Below are 22,629 nucleotides of genomic sequence, written 5' to 3' on the forward strand. Positions count from 1 at the left end.
AAGTCTGGCTAATGATTAAGATTAAATGGTCCTACTTTAGGATGAGGTAGGCATAAAGTAACATAAGCGGTGCTAAACTAATTAGACAACATTGTTTAAAGGTATAACAAAACACACACACACACACACACACACACACACACACACACACACCACCCTGTCTTAGGTCAGAGTGTTGGTCTAAATTATTGATACCCAAAATGTAGTCCATGAGCCACCAGCATCACCTGAGAGTGCTTTAGAAATTTAAAATCTGAGGCCTGAGATTCTGCATTTTTAACAAGCTCCCAGGCGATACAGATGTTCTTGGTTTTTGGATCACATTTCATGGGTAGCAAGGCTTTAAATTACTTCGGGATGCTTACCAAGTAAGCTCAGAAAATGAGCAGAGACTACTTTACCTAAAAATATTGAGGAAAAGTCCCATGTAGCTTAGGATGACTATAATCAACAACTTGAGGGACGAGAAATCATATGATTCAATCTCTGAAAAGACCCCCCCCAGAATAGATTCTTTGAAGAAAAGGTTTTACAGCAATTTAACTGTTAACTGAAATTTAACCATGTTAGAAAGCATGTATACACAACTCCTCCAGACCCTTTGATATTTCTTCTCATGAACATACCCATGTCTCTTTTCGGGCTGCACCAGAAGCCTCCACATAGATCAGGTGGGTTGCAGTAAGATATAGACTCCCATTAGCTGGTTTCTTACCTACATAACGATCCAGTAATTTCACGTTTTCTACCTGTTATATGAGGGGGGAGAAAAATACTGATTAAGTTATCAACTCACCACCTGTGATTAAAGTGGTGTAATTCAAACCAAGATAAATGCTGTTAATTTGATATAAAACTTCTTTGAGGCTTTCTAGGTCCTGTCAAAGTGGCAAACTGGTATGATCTGTGTTTCCTTTTCCTAAATCAGCCCCGAAGAAACTATAAAAGTGAGAGGGAAACGTGGATTCTAAGAAGGATTAAAATTCTAGATGATGTTACTATGATGGGGTAGATGTATGTGGAAGATAAATAGGACATAAGAGCCTGCTGAGGTACTAATCTTGTTAGAGGGAAGTGGCAGTTATTGTATGTGGAAAAATCAATAGGTGTAAATAACGTGAGATTAGATCTTAAGTTAAAGGGCAAGAAAATAGAGTATATAATTTTCTAAAAAGCAGGAGAAAACTTGATGTATCCAGTGGAAAGTAGGAATGAAAAAAAAAGAAGCAAACAAAAAAACCCCAAAAAGAGTACCATAAATGGAAAGCATATAATGCCAGAAATAAGTCCCAATATAAGAGAAATAACAAATGTACACAAATTAAACTTACCAGTTAAAAGACAGACTTACAGACTGAATTAAAACAAATACTCAACAATATTCAGTCCAGAAGATTATATCTAAAATAAAGAGATGTAAATAAGTTGAAAATAAAAAGATAGAAAAGATATACTAGTCAAATATGAACAAAGCTTGAGTAGATTTAATATCTGACAAAATAGAATCAAGAGACAAAGAACAACAGGACAAGAAGATATATTGATCATAAATATATATGCATCTTACAAGCCAGTTTCAAAATACAGCTTGCTTGATGTACTTGCTTGTAGCAGAACTGCAGAGAGAAAAGAAACACTTGGATACTTTAACACTTTAGTTAGGAATTGATATATCAAGCATACAAATAAAAAACAAAAATGAATAGAGATACAGTATACTTGCACAGTACACCTACAAAGTTCAAGCTATTAGATATACAGAGAACTCTATATCCAACAAATGAAGAACATAAAGTCATTCAAGACAACTAATAGAGCATTTCTAAAAAGACATCATGATAATGGCTGTAAAGGAAGCCTCAATAAATTCTAAAGGTTCAATATCACACAGTCTACATTCTCCAACCATGACACAATGACATTAGAAATTAATAACAAAATAATAGGCAAAATTAGCATATGTTTGGAAGCAACATAGCATATTATTAAATTAACCTTGGGTTAAAAGGAAATCATAAATAAAATTAATAAATATTTAGAAGTGAATAATAATAAAAACACAACATGAAAAGTTGTGGGGCACAGCTAAAGCAGAACTAAGAAGGAAATGTATACATTTAAGTACACTTATCATTAAAGAAGAAACGTTGATAAACTAGTTAAGCATTCAATTCAATGAAGAAAGCAAAAGAACAGAGAAACAAGTAAGACAAAGGACAGAAATTAAGAAGCAGAGAATTGCCCCCCCACATACACACACACACCAAAAAAAACAACAGAAAAGATGAACAAAACTAGACTTTAATTATTTTAAAAGGTTAATAGATCTTTTTAAATTAATTTTTATTGGAATATGGTTGCTCTACAATGCTGTGTTAGCCTCCACTACACAACAAAATGAATCAGCCATACACATAGAGATATCCCCTCCCTTTTGGACTTCCCTCCCATTTAGGTAGAGTTCCCTGTGCTATAGAGTATGTTCCCAACAGTTGTCTATTTTATACATAGTATCAATAATGTATATGTGTCAATCCCAGTCTCCCAATTCCTCCCACCACACCCCTTTCCCCCTTGGGATCCATACATTTGTTCTCTATGTCTGTGTCTCTATTTCTGCTTTGCAAATAAGATGATCTATACCATTTTTCTAGATTCCACATATATGCATTATTATATGATATTTGCTTTTCTCTTTCTGACTTACCTCACTCTGTATTACACTCTGTAGGTCCATCCACGTCTCTACAAATGATCCAATTTCATTCCTAAAGGTTAATAGATCTTTGACAAGACTGATCAGGAAAAAAAGGGAAAAGAGGCAAATACACAAGCTACAGAATAAAAAAGGGAAGACAATGTAACAAATTTCTTTAAATGACAGTCTTATGAACAATATGCTAATAAATTGAAAAACCTATATGAAGTGAAAAAATTCCAAGGAAAATACCTCAGTATGACTTATTAGTGAATTCTACCAAACTTCCAAGAAACAGACTACCTTATCCAATTGATTCCAGTTATTAGAAAAAGAATGACAGTCTATTTTATGTATGAGGCTAGTGTAATCTTGATTCTAAAACCAAATAGACAACTACAAGAAATGAAAATGTATACCCATTTCACTTAAGAAATGTAGATGCAAAAATCCAAATAAAAATTATTTAGTGAATCAACAGTATATTTTTAAAAATACATTTGATCAAGTAAATTTAACTCAAGAAAGCAAAGACAGTTCAACATTGAAAAACTTCAATGGAAAACATCACATTAACAGATTAAAAGAGAAAAATCAAATGCTTTATCTCAATTAATAGAGAAAAATACTTTTGAGTTCACTTCTATTTATGATAGCTCTTAGTGAATTAAGAACTGAAGTAAACATCCTGAACTTGGTAAAGATTATATATCAAGAGCCTACAAAGAATGTCATGTGTAATGGAGAAACTAAATGTATTAATTTAAAATCACAAAAAAGACAAACTGGACCCATCTATCACTGCTACTCTTTTAGATATCCTAGCCAGTACAATAAGAAAAAAGAGGGGGAAAATTAAGACATGAAAGGATTGGAACTGAAGTGCTATATCTGGCACAATTTACTGGGAAGATAATTTTTCCAATAAAAAGATAATAGAAGATCTTCTACCAAGAAAAAAACAAAAGAATCAACAAACTATTAGAACTTAAATCAGAGGAATTCAGCAAGGTTGCAAGATAAAATATCAACCTACAAAAATCAAGTGTTTCTCTAAACCAGCAATAACCATTAAGAAAATACCATTCACAGTGGCAACAAACACCATGTTGAATACAGGAATTAGCTTAACCAAGCATATATGAGACTTTTACAGAGAAAACTTTAAAACTCTAATAAGAAAACTGAAGACAACTTAAAGAAATGAAGAGACATCCATGCTCTTGGATGGGACAACTTAATTTTGTAAAGTTGGCAATTATCCCCCAAATTAATCTATAAATTTAATGCAACTACAATTAAATTTCAGAGTGGATTTTCCACAAATGAATTCTAAATTTAAGTAGAAGACTATACCCCATAAGTAGCTAAATAAATCTTAAAAGAGAACAGTGAAGAAGGGAAGATTTGCTCTGCTAGATATTAAGACATACCCAGTCATGGGGTAAAAAAAAAAAAAAAAGCCTGAAGTACTAGTGCAACAACAGACAAACAGACCACTGATAAAGGACCATAGCTCAAAGACAGACTAGTGTATGAATGGTTGCTTCACATAGGATAAATGTGGCACTATAAATTATGAACAAAAGATAAGAGTACGTACTAAATGTGTTGGGGAAACTGTATGAACACATGGAGAAAAATAAAACTATACCCCTGTAACACCATATACAAAAGTGGAATCTAGATATATCTATATGTCAGAAGTAAAACTATAAAATTACTAGAAAAAATGCAAAACACCTTGGATCTAGAGACAGGAAAAGACTTCAAAACTTAATAACAGGGCTTCCCTGGTGGCGCAGTGGTTGAGAGTCCGCCTGCCAATGCAGGGGACATAGGTTCATGCCCCGGTCTGGGAAGATCCAACATGCCACGGAGCTGCTAGGCCCGTGAGCCATGGCTGCTTAGACTGGGCATACGGAGCCTGTGCTCCACAATGGGAGAGGCCACAACAGTGAGAGGTCCGCGTACCGCAAAAAAAAAAAAAAAAAAACACCTTAATAATAGAAAGGAAGAAAATATATAAAATAACTGAAATTAACAGGAGATTATTAAGGAAAGGAGGAACCAAGATGGCGGAGTAGAAGGACATGTTCTCACTCCCTCTTGCGAGAACACCAGAATCACAACTAGCTGCTGGACAATCATCGACAGGAAGACACTGGAACTCACCAATAAAGATACCCCACATCCAAAGACAAAGGAGAAGCCACAACGAGACGGTAGGAGGGGCACAATCACAGTAAAATCAAATCCCATAACTGGTGGGTGGGTGATTAAGACTGGAGAACACTTATACCACAGAAGTCCACCCACTGGAGTAAAGGTTCTGAGCCCCCTCAGGCTTCCCAACCTGGAGGTCTGGTAACGGGAGGAGGAATTCCTAGAGAATCAGACTTTGAAATCCAGTGGGATTTGAGTGCAGGACTGGGGGAAACAGAGACTCCACCCTTGGAGGGCACACAAAAAGTAGTGTGTGCATCGGGACCCAGGGGAAGGAGCAGTGACCCCAGGGGAGACAGAAACAGACCTACGTGCTAGTGTTAGAGGGTCTCCTGCAGAGGCAGGGGCTGGCTGTGGCTCACCGTGGGGACAAGGACACTGGCAGCAGAAGTTCTGGGAAGTACTCTTTGGCATGAGCCTTCCCACAGTCTGTCATTAGCTCCACCAAAGAGCCAGGGTAGGCTCCAGTGTTGGATTGCCTCAGGCCAAACGACCAAGAGGGAGGGAACACAGTCCCACCCATTAGCAGTCAACCAGATTAAAGTTTTACTGAGCCCTGCTCACCAGAGCAACGGTCAGCTCTACCCACCACCAGTACCTCCCATCAGGAAACTTGCACAAGCCTATTAGATAGCCTCATCCACCAGAGGGAAGACAGCAGAGCAAGAACTACAATCCTGCAGCCTGTGGAACAAAAACCACACTCACAGAAAGATAGAAAAGATGAAAAGACAGATAGCTATGTACCAGATGAAGGAACAAGATAAAACCCCAGAAAAAAAACTAAATGAAGATAGGAAACCTTCCAGAAAAAGAATTCAGAATAATGATAGTGAAGATGATCCAAGACCTCGGAAAAAGAATGGAGGCAAAGATCGAGAAGATGCAAGAAATGCTTAACAAAGACCTAGAAGAATTAAAGAACAAACAAACAGAGATGAATAATACAATAACTAAAATGAAAACTACACTAGAAGGACTCAATAGCAGAAAAACTGAGGCAGAAGAACGGATAAGTGACCTGGAAGACAGAATGGTGGAATTCACTGCTGTGGAACAGAATAAAGAAAAAAGAATGAAAACAAATGAAGGCAGCCTAAGAGACCTATGGGACAACATTAAATGCAACAACATTCACATTATAGGGGTGCCAGAAGGAGAAGGGAGAGAGAAAGGACCCAAGAAAATATCTGGAAGAGATTAGAGTCGAAAAGTTCCCTAACGTGGGAGAAGAAATAGCCACCCAAGTCCAGGAAGTGCAGAGAGTCCCATACACGATAAACCCAAGGAGAAACACATTGAGACACATACTAATCAAACTGGCAAAAAATAAAGACAAAGAAAAATTATTGAAAGCAGCAAGGGAAAAACAAGAAATAACATATAAGGGAACTCCCATAAGGTTAACAGCTGATTTCTCAGCAGAAACTCTACAAGTCAGAAGGTATTGGCATGATATACTTAAAGTGATGAAAGGGAAGAACCTACGACCAAGATTACTCTACCCAGCAAGGATCTCATTCAGATTTGATGGAGAAATCAAAAGGTTTATTACAGACAAACAAAAGCTAAGAGAATTCAGCACCACCAAACCAGCTCTGCAACAAATGCTACAGGAACGTCTCTAAGTGGGAAACACTAGAGAAGAAAAGAACCCACAAAAACGAATCCAAAACAATTTAAAAAATGGTCATAGGAACATACATATCGATAATTACCTTAAATGTGAATGGATTAAATGCTCCAACCAAAAGACACAGGCTTGCTGAATGGATACAAAAACAAGACCCATCAATATGCTGTCTAAATTAGACCCACTTCATATCTAGGGACACTTACAGACTGAAAGTGAGGGAGTGGAAAAAGATATTCCATGCAAATTGAAACCAAAAGAAAGCTGGAGTAGCAATACTCATATCAGATAAAATAGATTTTAAAATAAAGAATGTTACAAGAGACAAGGAAGGACACTACATAATGATCAAGGGATGAATCCAAGAAGAAGATATAACAATTATAAATATATATGCACACAACATAGGGGCACCTAAATACATAGGCAACTCCTAAAAGCTATAAAAGAGGAAATCGACAATAACACAATAATAGTGGGGGACTATAACACCTCGCTTACACCACTGGGCAGATCATCCAAAATGAAAATAAATAAGGGGCTGGGGCGGATGATGGTGGAAGAGTAAGACGTGAAGATCAACTTCCTCCCCACAGATACACCAGAAATTCATCTACACATGGAACAACTCCTACAGAGCACCTACTGAACGCTGGCAGACTTCAGACTTCCCAAAAGGCAAGAAAGTCCCCACGTACCTGGGTAGGGCAAAAGAAAAAAGAATAAACAGAGGCAAAAGGATAGGGACGGGACCAGCACCAGTGGGAGAGAGCCGTGAAGGAGGGAAGGTTTCCACACACTAGAAGCCCCTTCGTGGGCGGAGACTGTGGGTGGCGGAGGGGGAAAGCTTTGGAGTAGCGGAGGAGAGCACAGCAACAGGGGTGCGGAGAGCAAAGCGGAGAGATTCCCGCACAGAGTATCGGTGCCGACCGGCACTCACCAGCCCAAGAGGTTTGTCTGCTCGGCCGCCGGGGCAGGCGGGGCTGGGAGCTGAGGCTTGGGTTTCGGGTTTGGGTCAGAGCGCAGGGAGAGGACTGGGGTTGGCGGCGTGAACACAGCCTGAAGGGGTTAGTGCACCATGGCTAGCCGGGGGGGAGTCCGGGAAGAAGTCTGGAGCTGCCGAAGAGGCAAGAGACTTTTTCTTCCCTCTTTGTTTCCTGGTGCGCGAGGAGAGGGGATTAAGAGCGCTGCTTAAAGGAGCTCCAGAGATGGGTGCGAGCCGCAGCTAACAGCGTGGACCCCAGAGACGGGCGTGGGACGCTGGGGCTGCTTCTGCCGCCACCAAGAAGCCTGGGTGTGAGCACAGGTCACTGTCCACGCCCCCCCCCCTTCCGGGAGGCTGTGCAGCCCGCCACTGCCAGGGTCCCAGGATCCAGAGACGGCTTCCCCGGGAGAGCTCAAGGCGCGCCTCGGGCTGGTACAATGTCACGCTGGCCTCTTCTGCCGCAGGCTCGCCGAGCACTCCGTACCCCTCCCTCCCCGTGGCCTGAGTGAGCCAGAGCCCCAGAAGCAGCTGCTCCTTTAAACCCGTCCTGTCTGAGTGAAGAACAGATGACCTCCGGCGACCAACACGCAGAGGCGGGGCCAAATGCAAAGCTGAGACCCGGGAGCTGTGAGAATAAAGAAGAGAAAGGGAAATCTCTCCCAGCAGCCACAGAAGCAGCGGATTAAAGCTCCACTATCAACTTGATGTACCCTGCATCTGCGGAACACATGAATAGACAACAAATCATCCCAAATTGAGGAGGTGGACATGGAGAACAATATTTATGATATTTTCCCCTTTTCCTCTTTTTACAACAAATTATGCCAAATTGAGGAGGTGGACTTTGAGAGCAAGATTTACGATTTTTTCCCCTTTTTCTCTTTTTGTGAATGTGCATGTATATGCTTCTGTGTGAGATTTTGTCTGTAGAGCTTTGCTTCCACCATTTGTCCCAGGGTTATATCCGTACGTTTTATTTTTCTTTAATTTTTTTTAATAATTATTATTTTATTTTAATAACCCTATTATATTTTATTATACTTTATTCTATTCACTTCATCTTCTCTCTTTCTCTTTTTCCTACCTTCCCTCCTTCCTCCTTCCCTCCCTTCTATTTCTTTCTTTCTTTTTCTTTCTTGTTTCTTTCTTTCTACTTCTACTAATTCTTTCTTTCTACTTTTTCTCCCATTTATTCTGAGGTGGGTGGATGAAAGGCTCTTGGAGCTACAGCCAGGAGTCAGTACTGTGCCTCTGAGGTGGGAGAGCCAACTTCAGGACACTGGTACACAAGAGACCTCCCAGCTCCACATAATATCAAGCGGTGAAAATCTCCCAGAGATCTCCATCTCAACACCAGCACCCAGCTTCACTAAACGACCAGCAGGCTACAGTGCTGGTCACCTTATGCCAAGCAACTAGCAACACAGGAACACAAACCCACCCATTAGCTGAGAGGCTGCCCAAAAACATAATAAGGCCACAGGCACCCCCAAAACACACCACCAGACTTGGACCTGTCCACCAGAAAGACAAGATCAAGCCTCATCCACCAGAACACAGGCACCAGTCCCCTCCAACAGGAAGCCTACACAACCCACTGAAACAACCTTAGCCACTGGGGACAGACACCAAAAACAATGGGAACTACGAACCTGCAGCCTGCAAAAAGGAGACCCCAAACACAGTAAGATAAGCAAAATGAGAAGACAGAAAGACACACAGCAGGTGAAAAAGCAAGATAAAAACCCACCAGACCTAACAAATGAAGAGGAAATAGGCAGTCTACCTGAAAAAGAATTCAGAATAATGATAGTAAAGATGATCCAAAATCTTGGAAATAGAATAGACAAAGTGAAAGAAACAGTTAACAAGGACCTAGAAGAACTAAAGATGAATCAAGCAACGATTAGAAACACAGTAAATGAAATTAAAAATACTCTAGATGGGATCAATAGCAGAATAACTGAGGCAGAAGAATGGATAAGTGACTTGGAAGATAAAATAGTGGAAATAACTGCTGCAGAGCAGAATAAAGAGAAAAGAACTGAGGACAGTCTCAGAGACCTCTGGGACAACATTAAACGCACCAACATTCGAATTATAGGGGTTCCAGAAGAAGAAGAGAAAAAGAAAGGGACTGAGAAAATATTTGAAGAGATTTTAGTGGAAAACGTCCCTAATATGGGAAAGGAAATAGTTAATCAAATCCAGGAGGCACAGAGAGTCCCATACAGAATAAATACAAGGAGAAATACGCCAAGACACATATTAATCAAACTGTCAAAAATTAAACACAAAGAAAACATATTAAAAGCAGCAAGGGAAAAACAACAAATAACACACAAGGGAATCCCCATCAGGTTAACAGCTGAACTCTCAGAAGAAACTCTACAAGCCAGAAGGGAGTGGCAGGACATATTTAAAGTGATGAAGGAGAAAAACCTGCAAACAAGATTACTCTACCCAGCAAGGATCTCATTCAGATTTGATGGAGTAATTAAAACCTTTACAGACAAGCAAAAGCTGAGAGAGTTCAGCACCACAAAACCAGCTTTACAACAAATGCTAAAGGAACTTCTCTAGGCAAGAAACACAACAGAAGGAAAAGACTTACAATAACAAACCCAAAACAATTAAGGAAATGGGAATAGGAACATACATATCAATAAGTACCTTAAATGTAAATGGACTAAATGCTCCGACCAAAAGACACAGATTGCCTGAATGGATACAAAAACAAGACCCATATATATGCTGTCTACAAGAGACCCACTTCAGACCTAGAGACACATACAGATTGAAAGTAAGGGGATGGAAAAAGATATTACATGCAAACGGAAATCAAAAGAAAGCTTGAGTAGCAATTCTCATATCAGACAAAATAGACTTTAAAATAAAGACTACTAGAAGAGACAAAGAAGGACACTACATAATGATCAAGGGATCGATCCAAGAAGAAGATATAACCATTGTAAATATTTATGCACCCAACATAGGAGCACCTCAATACATAAGGCAAATACTAACAGCCATAAAAGGGAACAGTAACACACTCACAGTAGGGGACTTCAACCCCACTTTCACCAATGGACAGATCATCCAAAATGAAAATAAATAAGGAAACACAAGCTTTAAATGATACATTAAACAACATGGACTTAATTGATATTTATAGGACATTCCATCCAAAAACAACAGAATACACATTTTTCTCAGGTGCTCATGGAACATTCTCCAGGATAGATCATATCTTGGGACACAAATCAAGCCTTGGTAAATTTAAGAAAATTGAAATTGTACCAAGGATCTTTTCCAACCACAATGCTATGAGACTAGATATCAATTACAGGAAAAGATCTGTAAAAAATACAAACACATGGAGGCTAAACAATACACTATTTAATAACGAAGTGATCACTGAAGAAATAAAAGAGGAAATTAAAAAATACCTATAAACAAATGACAATGGAGACACGACGACCCAAAACCTATGGGATGCATCAAAAGCAGTTCTAAGGGGAAAGTTTATAGCAATACAATCCCACCTTAAGAAACAGGAAACGTCTCGAGTAAACAACCTGACCCTGCACTTAAAGCAATTAGAGAACAAACAACAAAAAAAACCCAAAGTTAGCAGAAGGAAAGAAATCATAAAGATCAGATCAGAAAGAAATGAAAAAGAAATGAAGGAAAAGATAGTAAAGATCAATAAAACTAAAAGCTGGTTCTTTGAGAAGATGAACAAAATTGATAAACCATTAGCCAGACTCATCACGAAGAAAAGGGAGAAGACTCAAATCAATAGAATTAGAAGTGAAAAAGGAGAAGTAACAACTGACACTGCAGAAATACAAAATACCATGAGAGATTAGTACAAGCAACTCTATGCCAATAAAATGGACAACCTGGAAGAAATGGACAAATTCTTAGAAACGCACAACCTTCTGAGACTGACTCAGGAAGAAATAGAAACCATAAACAGATGAATCACAAGCACTGAAATTGAAACTGTGATCAAAAATCTTCCAACAAATAAAAGCCCAGGACCAGATGGCTTCACAGGCGAATTCTATCAAACATTTAGAGAAGAGCTAGCACCTATCCTTCTCAAACTCTTCCAAAATATAGCAGAGGGAGGAACACTCCCAAACCCATTCTATGAGGCCACCATCACCTTGATACCAAAACCAGACATGGATGTCACAAAGGAAGAAAACTACAGGCCAATAACACTGATGAACATAGATCCAAAAATCCTCAACAAAATACTAGCAAACAGAATCCAACAGCATATTAAAAGGATCATACACCATGATCAAGTGGGGCTTATTCCAGGAATGCAAGGATACTTCAATATACGGAAATCAATCAATGTGATATACCATATTAACAAATTGAAGGAGAAAAACCATATGATCATCTCAATAGATGCAGAAAAAGCTTTTGACAAAATTCAACACCCATTTATGATAAAAACTCTGCAGAAAGTAGGCATAGAGGGAACTTTCCTCAACATAATAAAGGCCATATATGACAAACCCACAGCCAACATCGTCCTCAATGGTGAAAAACATAAGACGTGCTTCTCCCAGATGCCTTCACAGCAGGGTCATCTTGACTGAGAGGTGTGCGTGTGCACCTATGAGGAGGGTCCTGAGACTGATTAGCCGGGAGGGACAAAGCAAGATGATTTGCCAGAAGGGGAAAAAAGACCCAGAAAACTGCCCCCTTATAAAGGATTTAAACTTCCCAAAGGTGCGACTCTCTCTCTGAGTTCGCCCATGCGTCTTTCCGTATGTACATTGTTTTTCCAATAAACTTTTTACTTTTCCCTTTACCTTCTGTGTCCTCGCCTGAATTCATTCTTGACAAGGCAGGCAAGAACTAGGGACCCAGGCCCTAGCCACTGGCCTCTGTGGCCTAGCAGTTAGGACTCCCGGCCCGGGAACTAAGATCTTGCTTCCAGCTACTGCTCGCTGATGCTTGCTGCAAGCTGTCGCTTACTGATGCATGCATCCAAAATCAGGAAGGCATTTATTTGCAGCACAGAGTTACCCATGCTAGAGGTACAGATATAGAAGGTGGCTAAAGGGTGACTGGAGAAAAAGAAGGAAGGGAAAGATAGCAAGAAGTGCCCAATTAGAGAAGGGAAGGAGGGTGGAAGGGCAAGGCCAGAGAAGTAGAGTTTAGCAAAAAGCCATCTCAGAAGGCCCAGTATAAGATAAATAAAAAAGAACTATTAGAACCTAGGAGATATTTTAAGGCCCAAAACCCAAATGGAGAAGGAAGGTGCTTTGGTCTGAATGCTTGTGTCCACCCTCCAAATTCATATGTTGAAATCCTAATGCCCAAATGTGATGGTATTCAGAGGTGGGGCCTTTGGGAGGTAATTAGGTCATGAGGGTGGAGTTCTCATAAATAGGATTAGTGAGATTAGTACCCTTATAAAAGAGGCTCCAGAGAGATTCCTTGCCTGCTTTTGCCATGTAAGAACAGGGTGAGAAGTTATTGGCAGTTTGCAACTCAGAAGAGGGACTTTACCAGAACCCAAACATGCTAGCACCCTAATGTTAGACTTCTAGCCTCTAGAACTGTGAGAAATAAATTTCTGTTGTTTATAAGCCACGAATCTGTGGTATGTTATTATAACAGCCCAAATGGACTAAGAAGAGAAAAAAGAAAAAAGAAAAAAGAATCCACAGCACCCTTCAGGCAGAGAACAAGTAGAAGAAGGTTAGGAATGAGGTACGGGGTAAAAATGCTTATAGGAAATGCTGCAAAGTAATGCTGCAAAAGAAACATGAGTGCATACCATTTCCTTTCCTGATGAGGAAGCTGTAGGTAGGCATTTGCTAATCTGAATGCAGGAGGCAATGTAAAATTGATGAGAATAGTTTGGTAAAAGCATGTGATTGCTTCAGCTAATTGAAAGTTAAAAGGAAGTAGTCTTGCTGTTGCTAGAAGGAACTATGTTGTGATTAGGTTAACAAAAGACATCAGTGCCAGTTGGAATAAGGGCTCACTCTCTCATACTCAGGAAAAGAAGTCACACTTCAGGAAAATAATGGCAAGGGGTGAGGAGTAGAAATTGAAACTATAAAGCATCTTTAGTGCTCTCCTGGGCAGCCTTGAATGGTAGGAAATGCACAACAAAGGGGAAAATCGGCCACTCAAAAGGAGTTGCTGCTAAGGCCCAGGGCACTATCTACCAAAAGGCTACAATGTCCGTGTATGAAGGTTACCAAGTGTCTGAGAGAGAGGGAAATTGTTAATATTGAAACTGTTAATATGGACTTCCTGGAGGGCTCCACACTGCAGGGAACCTGTGTGTATTAGCAGGTAGGAACTTTTAGGAAACCTGTGGTTACTCAGACCCACTCCTTTCTCTATTCATAGGCACCAGAGATCCCTCTGGTTCTAAGACAGTGTGTAAGAGGGTGTCTCTGCCTGGTGTGCTTTTCTCCCACAGAAATCTGGGTCCCATAGTATGTATATAGGGGGAAGAGAGAAAGAAAAATAGAGATGCGGGGAAGAGACTTAAAAGACCTGAGGGTAGGGCTTCCCTGGTGGCACAGTGGTTGAGAGTCCGCCTGACGATGCAGGGGACACGGGTTCGTGCCCTGGTCCAGGAAGATCCCACATGCCACGGAGTGCCTAGGCCCGTAAGCCATGGCCGCTGAGCCTGCGCGTCCAGAGCCTGTGCTCCGCAACAGGAGAGGCCACAACAGTGAGAGGCCCGCGTACCGCAAAAAAAAAAAAAAAAAAAAAAGACCTGAGGGTATGGTGAGGGGAGAGAAAGGATAGAGGGGGGAGAAAAAGGAAAAAGGAGAGAGAAAGAGAGAAGGGAGGAGAGGAAGAGTAAAGAGAGAGAGATGGAGAGAGAAAGAAAAGAGGTGAGAAGATGACCACCACTAAGTACTATAGAGACTCTAATTCCCAGTAAGGCCACCCAACTGCTTTGTTAGTTTTGCACACCTGGACTGTAAACAGAACATGCTGACATTTACAAGACCTTTGCTCTTAGAGAAAATGTAGACCATAAACCATGTTTGTTTGTTTGTTTGTTTGTTTTTCATTACCCTTCCAGGAAGGGAGGAAGGGAGGAAATCAGGTGCACTTCAGAGGTCTGTGAATTCATTTACTATCCTTATTTGTCACAATTACTGGTAACAACTTGGAAACACTGCAAAAATAATTAAATAAAAGACAGAACATCTGGCTCCAGGAGGACTAACAGCGTGGTGATATCTAACAGCTTGTGTTCCACATAAGCCCTGCTCCATGTGGCATCATCTCTGACAACAAAGAGTATTCATCATGAAAACAATTGCTGCACCCTGCACATATTAAAAAAGCTTTCTCCTATTTTCCTAACAAGCGTCTCTGATTTAAGTCTCTTCTTTTAAGTAATAAGTGAGAAAATATGTAACAGGGCAGGAAGGAGGAAAGGAAAAGGTAGAGGGCAAATGACGTCTTTTGTGTTAAGACGTACAAGGTCATTTGAAGCAAGTGTTAAAAATGCAACCCAGACCAGCCTTGAATTTATGCCTCATCACACCGTAATTTGCAGCACCCCTCCAATTAAAGAAAACTTGAGACTCAGAAAGGAATGCTGCATTTTACAGTCCACATACCTATCATTATTAAGTGCTAGAAGCACTTAAGAGAATGAATCTTCCAGATTAACACCAGCATTTCTCAAAGCACGTTCTATAAACCCTAGTTCCACAGAATGTTAATAGGTGTGTGTGCATGCATATGCACACACACGCACGCACACACATACACACAGAGTTCTGTGGTCAGGTTAGGGAAACACTGCATTATAAGCAGGTTTCTTACAGGGTTTCTCAGAGACTTTAACAGGTTAAAATTCACTATCAATCTCCACAGTGTTTGTGGTGTCAACATATTTTACCTTAGAATCTTTTTTTTTCTTTTTTAAACAACTTATCTTGTGGGACTAGTGGTCATCAGGCACAAAGTTTAGGAAGTGCTGGTATAATCCAATCTGCTCATTTTATTGAAGCAGTACAGTGTAGGGGTTATGAGCACAGACTTGAGTCACACACTGCTTCATTTTCTGACTCTGAGCAAGTTGCTTAAGCTTTCTCGGTTTTAATTTCTTTTTCTTTGAAATGAGGATAATGATAGTTATTGTTGTGAGTCTTAAATGAGTATATAAATATGCAATATTTATGTAAAGCACTTACAATAGTTCCTGACACTTAGTAATTGCTCAATAAAGGTTAAATATTATTATTTTATCCACAAGGAAAATAAAACCTAAGGTCATGCAGCATGTCAGTATCAGCGCAGGCCTCCTGACTCCCTGTCCAGTATGCATTTCTCAACCAAGGAAAATGTCTTTGGAGATTATCGAAAACTCTTTCTAAAGCACTTAAATATTGCACCACAAAACCACAAAATGATGTTTAAAAGACAACCCTAACTAAAATAAATCCCAATGGTTTCTAGGAGTAATATATTCATTGGGGTTTCCCAAGTACAAAGTTATGTCAAAGGAGGAAGTTCTGGTGGTGAGGAAAACAATTCCAATCCCTATAAAATAGTGGCCACAGTATCAGACCACTGCTACCAGGGCTTCCTTGGTAGGCTTTCTCTTTTAACTGTCCTGCCAAGAGCCTTGGTACTCAGGATGCTCAAGAAAATACTCCTCTTTGAGACGGGCTGATCTTTGAGACCCTTGAGGACTAATACATATACTAAAGCCTCTACCATTGGTGTTTGGCTCTGATGGAAAAAGAAGGGAATACATAGTCATGGAACACTTAATTTGTGTCAGTCCCTTATCATACCATATCTTAATCTTCATCATACTCCAAAGCTGTAGATATTACCTACATTTTACAAAGGAGTAAACTGAGACCCAGATCTTTTGAGCGATTTGCCCAAGAACTCATAGTTAAGAAATAATACATCTGTAATTCAAACCTGGCTCTGTCCATGTTTTTTCCCCACTACATGATACTACTTCCTTGACTGAAAGGATCAAAGCGAAGCCAACTGGATTTAGGTTTTTGAGAACTGAAAGAGGAGTATAACCCTTGTCTCTAGAAGTCACATTTCCTTGATAAGGAAAAGCACTTTACCCAGTTTCATCTTGATTTAGACCTTGCCTCTTCCTAAATGAATTTGAGGTGGTTTATAATAAAACATAAATCTACAATCATGCTATCAGAACAGAAAATCAAAGCCATGAAAAAGGAGGAGGAAGCAATAATGCTAAATACAAGGGCTAATGTAGTTAATATGATGGAACACTAAATTTAGTTCTCAGTTTCCTGGAAGTCAAGCCAAAAATTATCTGCTTTTAGGAAAGCTTCATATTTTTTTACATATTTATTGGAGTATAATTGCTTTACAATGGTGTGTTAGTTTCTGCTTTGTAACAAAGTGAATCAGTTATACATATACATCTGTTCCTATATCCCTTCCCTCTTGCATCTCCCTCCCACCCACCCTCCCTATCCCACCCCTCCAGGTGGTCACAAAGCACGGAGCTGATCTTCCTGTGCTATGCGGCTGCTTCCCACTATCTATCTGCCTTACGTTTGGTAGTGTATATATGTCCATGCCTCTCTCTCGCTTTGTCACAGCTTACCCTTCCCCCTCCACATATCCTCAAGTCCATTCTCAAGTGGGTCTGTGCCTTTATTCCTGTTTTACCCCTAGGTTCTTCATGACATTGTTTTTTTCTTAAATTCCATATATATGTGTTAGCATATGGTATTTGTCTTTCTCTTTCTGACTTACTTCACTCTGTATGACAGACTCTAGGTCTATTCACCTCATTACAAATAGCTCAATTTCACTTCTTTTTATGACTGAGTAATATTCCATTGTATATATGTGCCACATCTTCTTTATCCATTCATCCAGTGATGGACACTTAGGTTGTTTCCATCTCCAGGCTATTGTGAATAGAGCTGCAATGAACATTTTGGTACATGTCTCTTTTTGAATTATGGTTTTCTCAGGGTATATGCCTAGTAGTGGGATTGCTGGGTCATATGGTAGTTCTATTTGTAGTTTTTTTAAGGAACCTCCATACATTTCTCCAAAGAAGTTATATAAATGGCCAATAAGGGGGAATTCCCTGGTGGTCCAGTGGTTAGGATTCCATGCTTCCACTGCAGGGGGTATGGGTTCAATCTTTGGTTGGGCAACTAAGATCCCACATAGCTGCAAGGCACAGCCAAAACAAAAAACAAAAATTAAAAAAGTTGTCGGACTTCCCTGGTGGTCCGGTGGTTAAGAATCCACCTCCCAATGCAGGGGATGTGGGTTCAATCCCTGGTAAGGGAACCAAGATCCCACATGCTGCAGGGCAACTAAGCCCATGTGCTGCAACTACTGAGCCTGTGTGCCACCACTAGAGAGAAGCCTGTGCCACAACGAAGATCCCACGTGCCACAACAAAGACCCCACACACCCAAAAATTAAAAAAATTTAAAAATTAAAAAGTTGTCTATAAATGGCCAATAACCACATGAAAAGATGCTCAACATCACTAATCATTAGGGAAATGGAAATCAAAACTATAATGAGATACCTCCCCACATCCATTAGGATGGGTACTATCAAAAAAAAAGAAAAGAATAGAAAAAAAAACACATCTTAGTGGAGATGTGGAGAAACTGGAACCCTTGTACATTGCTGGTGGGAAAGTAAAATGGTACAGCCACTATGGCAGTTCATCAAAATATTAAAAATACAATTACCATATGATCTAGCATTCCACTTCCGGGTATATGCGCAGAAGAAGTGGAATCAGGGACTCAAATAGACATTTGTACACCCATGTTCATACCAGTATTATTCACAATAGTACAATCATGGAAGCAACCTAAGTGCCCATCGATGGATGATTGAATGCTACAATGTAGTATAAACATACAGTGGAATATTATTTAGCCTTAAAAAGGAAGGAAATTCTGACATATGCTACAACATGGATAAACCTTGAGGACATTATGGTGATTGAAATGAGCCAGTCACAAAAAGACAAATAGTGCACATTTCTGCTTATATGAAATAGATACTTAGAGTAGTCAAAATCTAGAGAGAGCAAGTAGAATTGTGGTTGCCAGGGGCTGGGAGGAGGGGTTATTGTTTAATTGGTATAGGGTTTCAGTTTTACAAGATTAAAAGTTATGAAGATGAATGGTTGTGATGGTTGCACAACATTATGAATGTACTTAATACCACAGAACTGTACAATTAAAAATGACTAAGATGGAAAATTGTAAGTTATGACATTTTACCTCAATAATTTTTTAATTAACTGATAATAAACGTAATGATTTATTTCTGGACTCTCAAAAAAGAAAAAAAAAGCACTGAAATTGAGACTGTGATTAAAAATCCTGCAACAAACAAAAGCCCACGACCAGATGTCTTCACAGTCTAAATATATCAAACATTTAGAGAAGAGCTAACACCTATCCTTCTCAAACCATTCCAAAATATAGCAGAGGGAGCAACACTCCCAAACTCATTATACGAGGCCACCATCACCCAGATACGAAAACCAGAAAAAGATGTCACAAAAAAGAAAACTACAGGCCAATATCACTGAAGAACACAGATGCAAAAATCCTCAACAAAATACTAGCAAACAGAATCCAACAGCACATTAAAAGGATAATACACCATGATCAAGTGGAGGTTATCCCAGGAATGCAAAGATTCTTCAATATATACAAATCAAACAATGTGATAAATCATCTTAACGAATTGAAAGAGAAAAATGATAGAATCATCTCAATAAATGCAGAAAAAGCATTCAACAAAATTCAACACCAATATATGATAAAAACCCTCCAGAAAGTAGGCACAGAGGGAACTTAACTCAACATAATAAAGACCATATATGACAAACCCACAGCCAACATTATTCTCAATGGTGAAAAATTGAAACCATTTCCACTAAGGTCAGGAACAAGACAAGGTTGCCCACTCTCACTGATATTATTTAACATAGTTTTGGAAGTTGTAACCACAGTAATCAAAGAAGAAAAAGAAATAAAAGGAATCCAAATTGGAAAAGAAGAAGTAAAGCTGTCACTGTTTGCAGATGACATGATAACATACATAGGGAATCCTAAAGATGCTACAAGAAAACTACTAGAGCTAATCAATGAATTTGGTAAAGTAGCAGGATACAAAATTAATGAACAGAAATCTCTTGCATTCCTATACACTAATGATGAAAAATCTGAAAGAGAAATTCAGGAAACACTTCCATTTACCACTGCAACAAAAAGAATAAAATACCTAGGAATAAACCTACCTAAGGAGACAAAAGACCTATATGCAGAAAACTATAAGACACTGATGAAAGAAATTAAAGATGATAAAAACAGATGGAGAGATATACCATGTTCTTGGATTGGAAGAATCAACATTGTGAAAATGACTCTACTACCCAAAGCAATCTACAGATTCAAAGCAATCACTATCAAACTACCAATGTCATTTTTCTGAGAACTAGAAATAATTTCACAATTTGTATTGAAACAAAAAAGATCCCAAATAACCAAAGCAGTCTTGAGAAAGAAGAACGGAGCTGGAGGAATCAGGCTCCCAGACTTCAGACTATACTACAAAGCTACAGTGATCAAGACAGTATGATAATGCCACAAAGACAGAAATATAGATGAATTGAACAGGATAGAAAGCGCAAAGATAGAAGATGGCAGAAGAGTAAGATGCGGAGATCACCTTCCTCCCCACAGATACATCAGAAATACATCTACACGTGGAACAACTCCTACAGAACACGCACTGAACGCTGGCAGAAGACCTCAGACCTCCCAAAAGGCAAGAAACTCCCCACGTACCTGTGTAGGTCAAAAGAAAAAAAGAATAAACAGAGATAAAAGAATAGGGACGGGACCTGCACCAGTGGGAGGGAGCTGTGAAGGAGGAAAGGTTTCCACACACTAGAAGCCCCTTCATCGGCAGAGACTGCGGGTGGCGGGGGGGAAACTTCAGAGCTGTGGAGGAGAGCACAGCAACAAGGGTGCAGAGGGCAAAGCGGAGAGATTCCCACACAGAGGATCGGTGCCGACCACCACCACTCACCAGCCCAAGAGGCTTGTCTGCTCACCTGCCGGGGTGGGGGCGCGGGCTGCGAGCTGAGGCTTGGGCTTCTGTCAGATCGCAGGAAGAGGACTGGTGGCGTGAACATAGCCTGAAGGGGTCAGTGCATCACTGCTAGCCAGGAGGGAGTCTGGGAAAAAGTCTGGAACAGCCTAAGAAGCAAGAGAGTTTTTCTTCCCTCTTTGTTTCCTGGTGCACGAGGAGAGGGGATTAAGAGTGCTGCTTAAAGTAGCTCCAAGACTGGCATGAGCCATGGCTGTCAGCGCAGAGCCCAGAGACAGGCATGAGATGCAAAGGCAACTTCTGCCACCACCAAGAATCCTGTGTGCGAGCACAGGTCACTATCCACACATCCCCTACCGGGAGGCTGTGCAATCCACCACTGCCAGGGTCCCGTGATCCAGGGACAACTTCCACAGGAGAACGCAAGGCACGCCACAAGCTGGTGCAACGTCATGCCGGCCTCTGCTGCCGCAGGCTCACCCCCCACTCCGTGCCCCTCCCACCCCCCCGCTTGAGTGAGCCAGAGCCCCCGAAACAGTGGCTTCATTAACCCCGTCCTGTCTGAGTGAAGAACAGACGACCTCCAGCGACCAACATGCAGAGGCATGGCCAAATCCAAAGCTGAACCACGGGAGCTGTGCAAACAAAGAACAGAATGGGAAATTTCTCCCAGGAGCCTCAGGAGCAGCGGAATAAATCTCCACAATCAACTTGATGTACCCTGTTTCGGTGGAATACATGAATACACAACGAATCATCCCAAACTGACGAAGTGGACTTTGAGAGCAAGATATATTATTTTTTCTCCTTTTCCTCTTTTTCTAAGTGTGTAGGTGTATGCTTCTGTGTGACATTTTGTCTGCATAGCTTTGCTTTCACCATTTGTCCTAGGGTTCTGTCCGTCCGTTATTTTTGTTTGTTTGCTAGTTTCTTTTTTTTAACTTTAAAAAAAATTTTGTCTTAATGATTATTTTTTATTTTAATAACTTTATTTGACATTATCTTTATTTTTTCTTTTCCTTCCTTCCTTCCTTCTTTCTTTCTTCCTTTCCTCTTTCTACTTTCTTTCTCTTCTTTCTTTCTTTCTTCCTTTCTATATTTTCTCCATTTTATTATACGCCGTGTGGATGAAAGGCTCTTGGTGTTGCAGCCATGAGTCAGTGCTGTGACTCTGAGGTGGGAGAGCCAATTTCAGGACACTGGTCCACAAGAGACCTCCCAGCTCCACATAATATCAAATGGCGAAAATCTCCCAGAGATCTCCATCTCAACACCAGCACCCAGCTTCACTCAACGACCAGCAAGCTACAGTGCTGGACACCCTATGGCAAACAACTAGCAAGACAGGAACACAACCCCACCCATTAGCAGACAGGCTACCTAAAATCATAATAAGTTCACAGACACACCAAAACACACCACCAGACGTGGACCTACCAACCAGAAAGACAAGATCCAGCCTCATCCACCAGAACACAGGCACTAGTCCCCTCAACCAGGAAGCCTACACAACCCACTGAACCAACTTTAGCCACTGCGGACAGACAAACAAACAAAAAAAAACAATGAGAACTACGAACCTTCAGCCTGCAAAAAGTAGACCCCAAACACAGTAAGATAAGCAAAATGAGAAGCTAAAAAAAAACACAGCAGATGAAGTAGCAAGATAAAAACCCACCAGACATAACAAATGAAGAGGAAATAGGCAGTCTACCTGAAAAAGAATTCAGAATATGGATAGTAAAGGTGATCCAAAATATTGGAAATAGAATAGAGAAAATGCAAGAAACATTTAACAAGGACCTAGAAAAACTAAAGATGAAACAAGCAACAATGAACAACACAATAAATGAAATTAAAAATACTCTAGAAGGGATCAATAGCAGAATAACTGAGGTGGAAGAACGGATAAGTGACCTGGAAGATAAAATAGTGGAAATAACTACTGCAGAGCAG

At 40.1% G+C, this 22,629-nt stretch overlaps 1 protein-coding gene across 1 annotated transcript in view; it reads right to left on the bottom strand.

Annotated features, from left to right (window-relative positions):
- MTMR8 (myotubularin related protein 8) overlaps positions 1 to 22,629 on the bottom strand; it is a gene marked incomplete at both ends in the record, with an annotated part of 181,507 nt that overhangs the window by 147,648 nt on the left and 11,230 nt on the right. The window contains one exon of the mRNA XM_079728212.1: positions 627 to 749. Coding sequence (XP_079584338.1) covers positions 627 to 749 — 123 coding nt within the window. The remainder of the gene's footprint in view (positions 1 to 626; positions 750 to 22,629) is intronic.

This window comes from Hyperoodon ampullatus (assembly GCF_949752795.1).
Source record: "Hyperoodon ampullatus genome assembly, chromosome: X".
NCBI lineage: Eukaryota > Metazoa > Chordata > Mammalia > Artiodactyla > Ziphiidae > Hyperoodon > Hyperoodon ampullatus.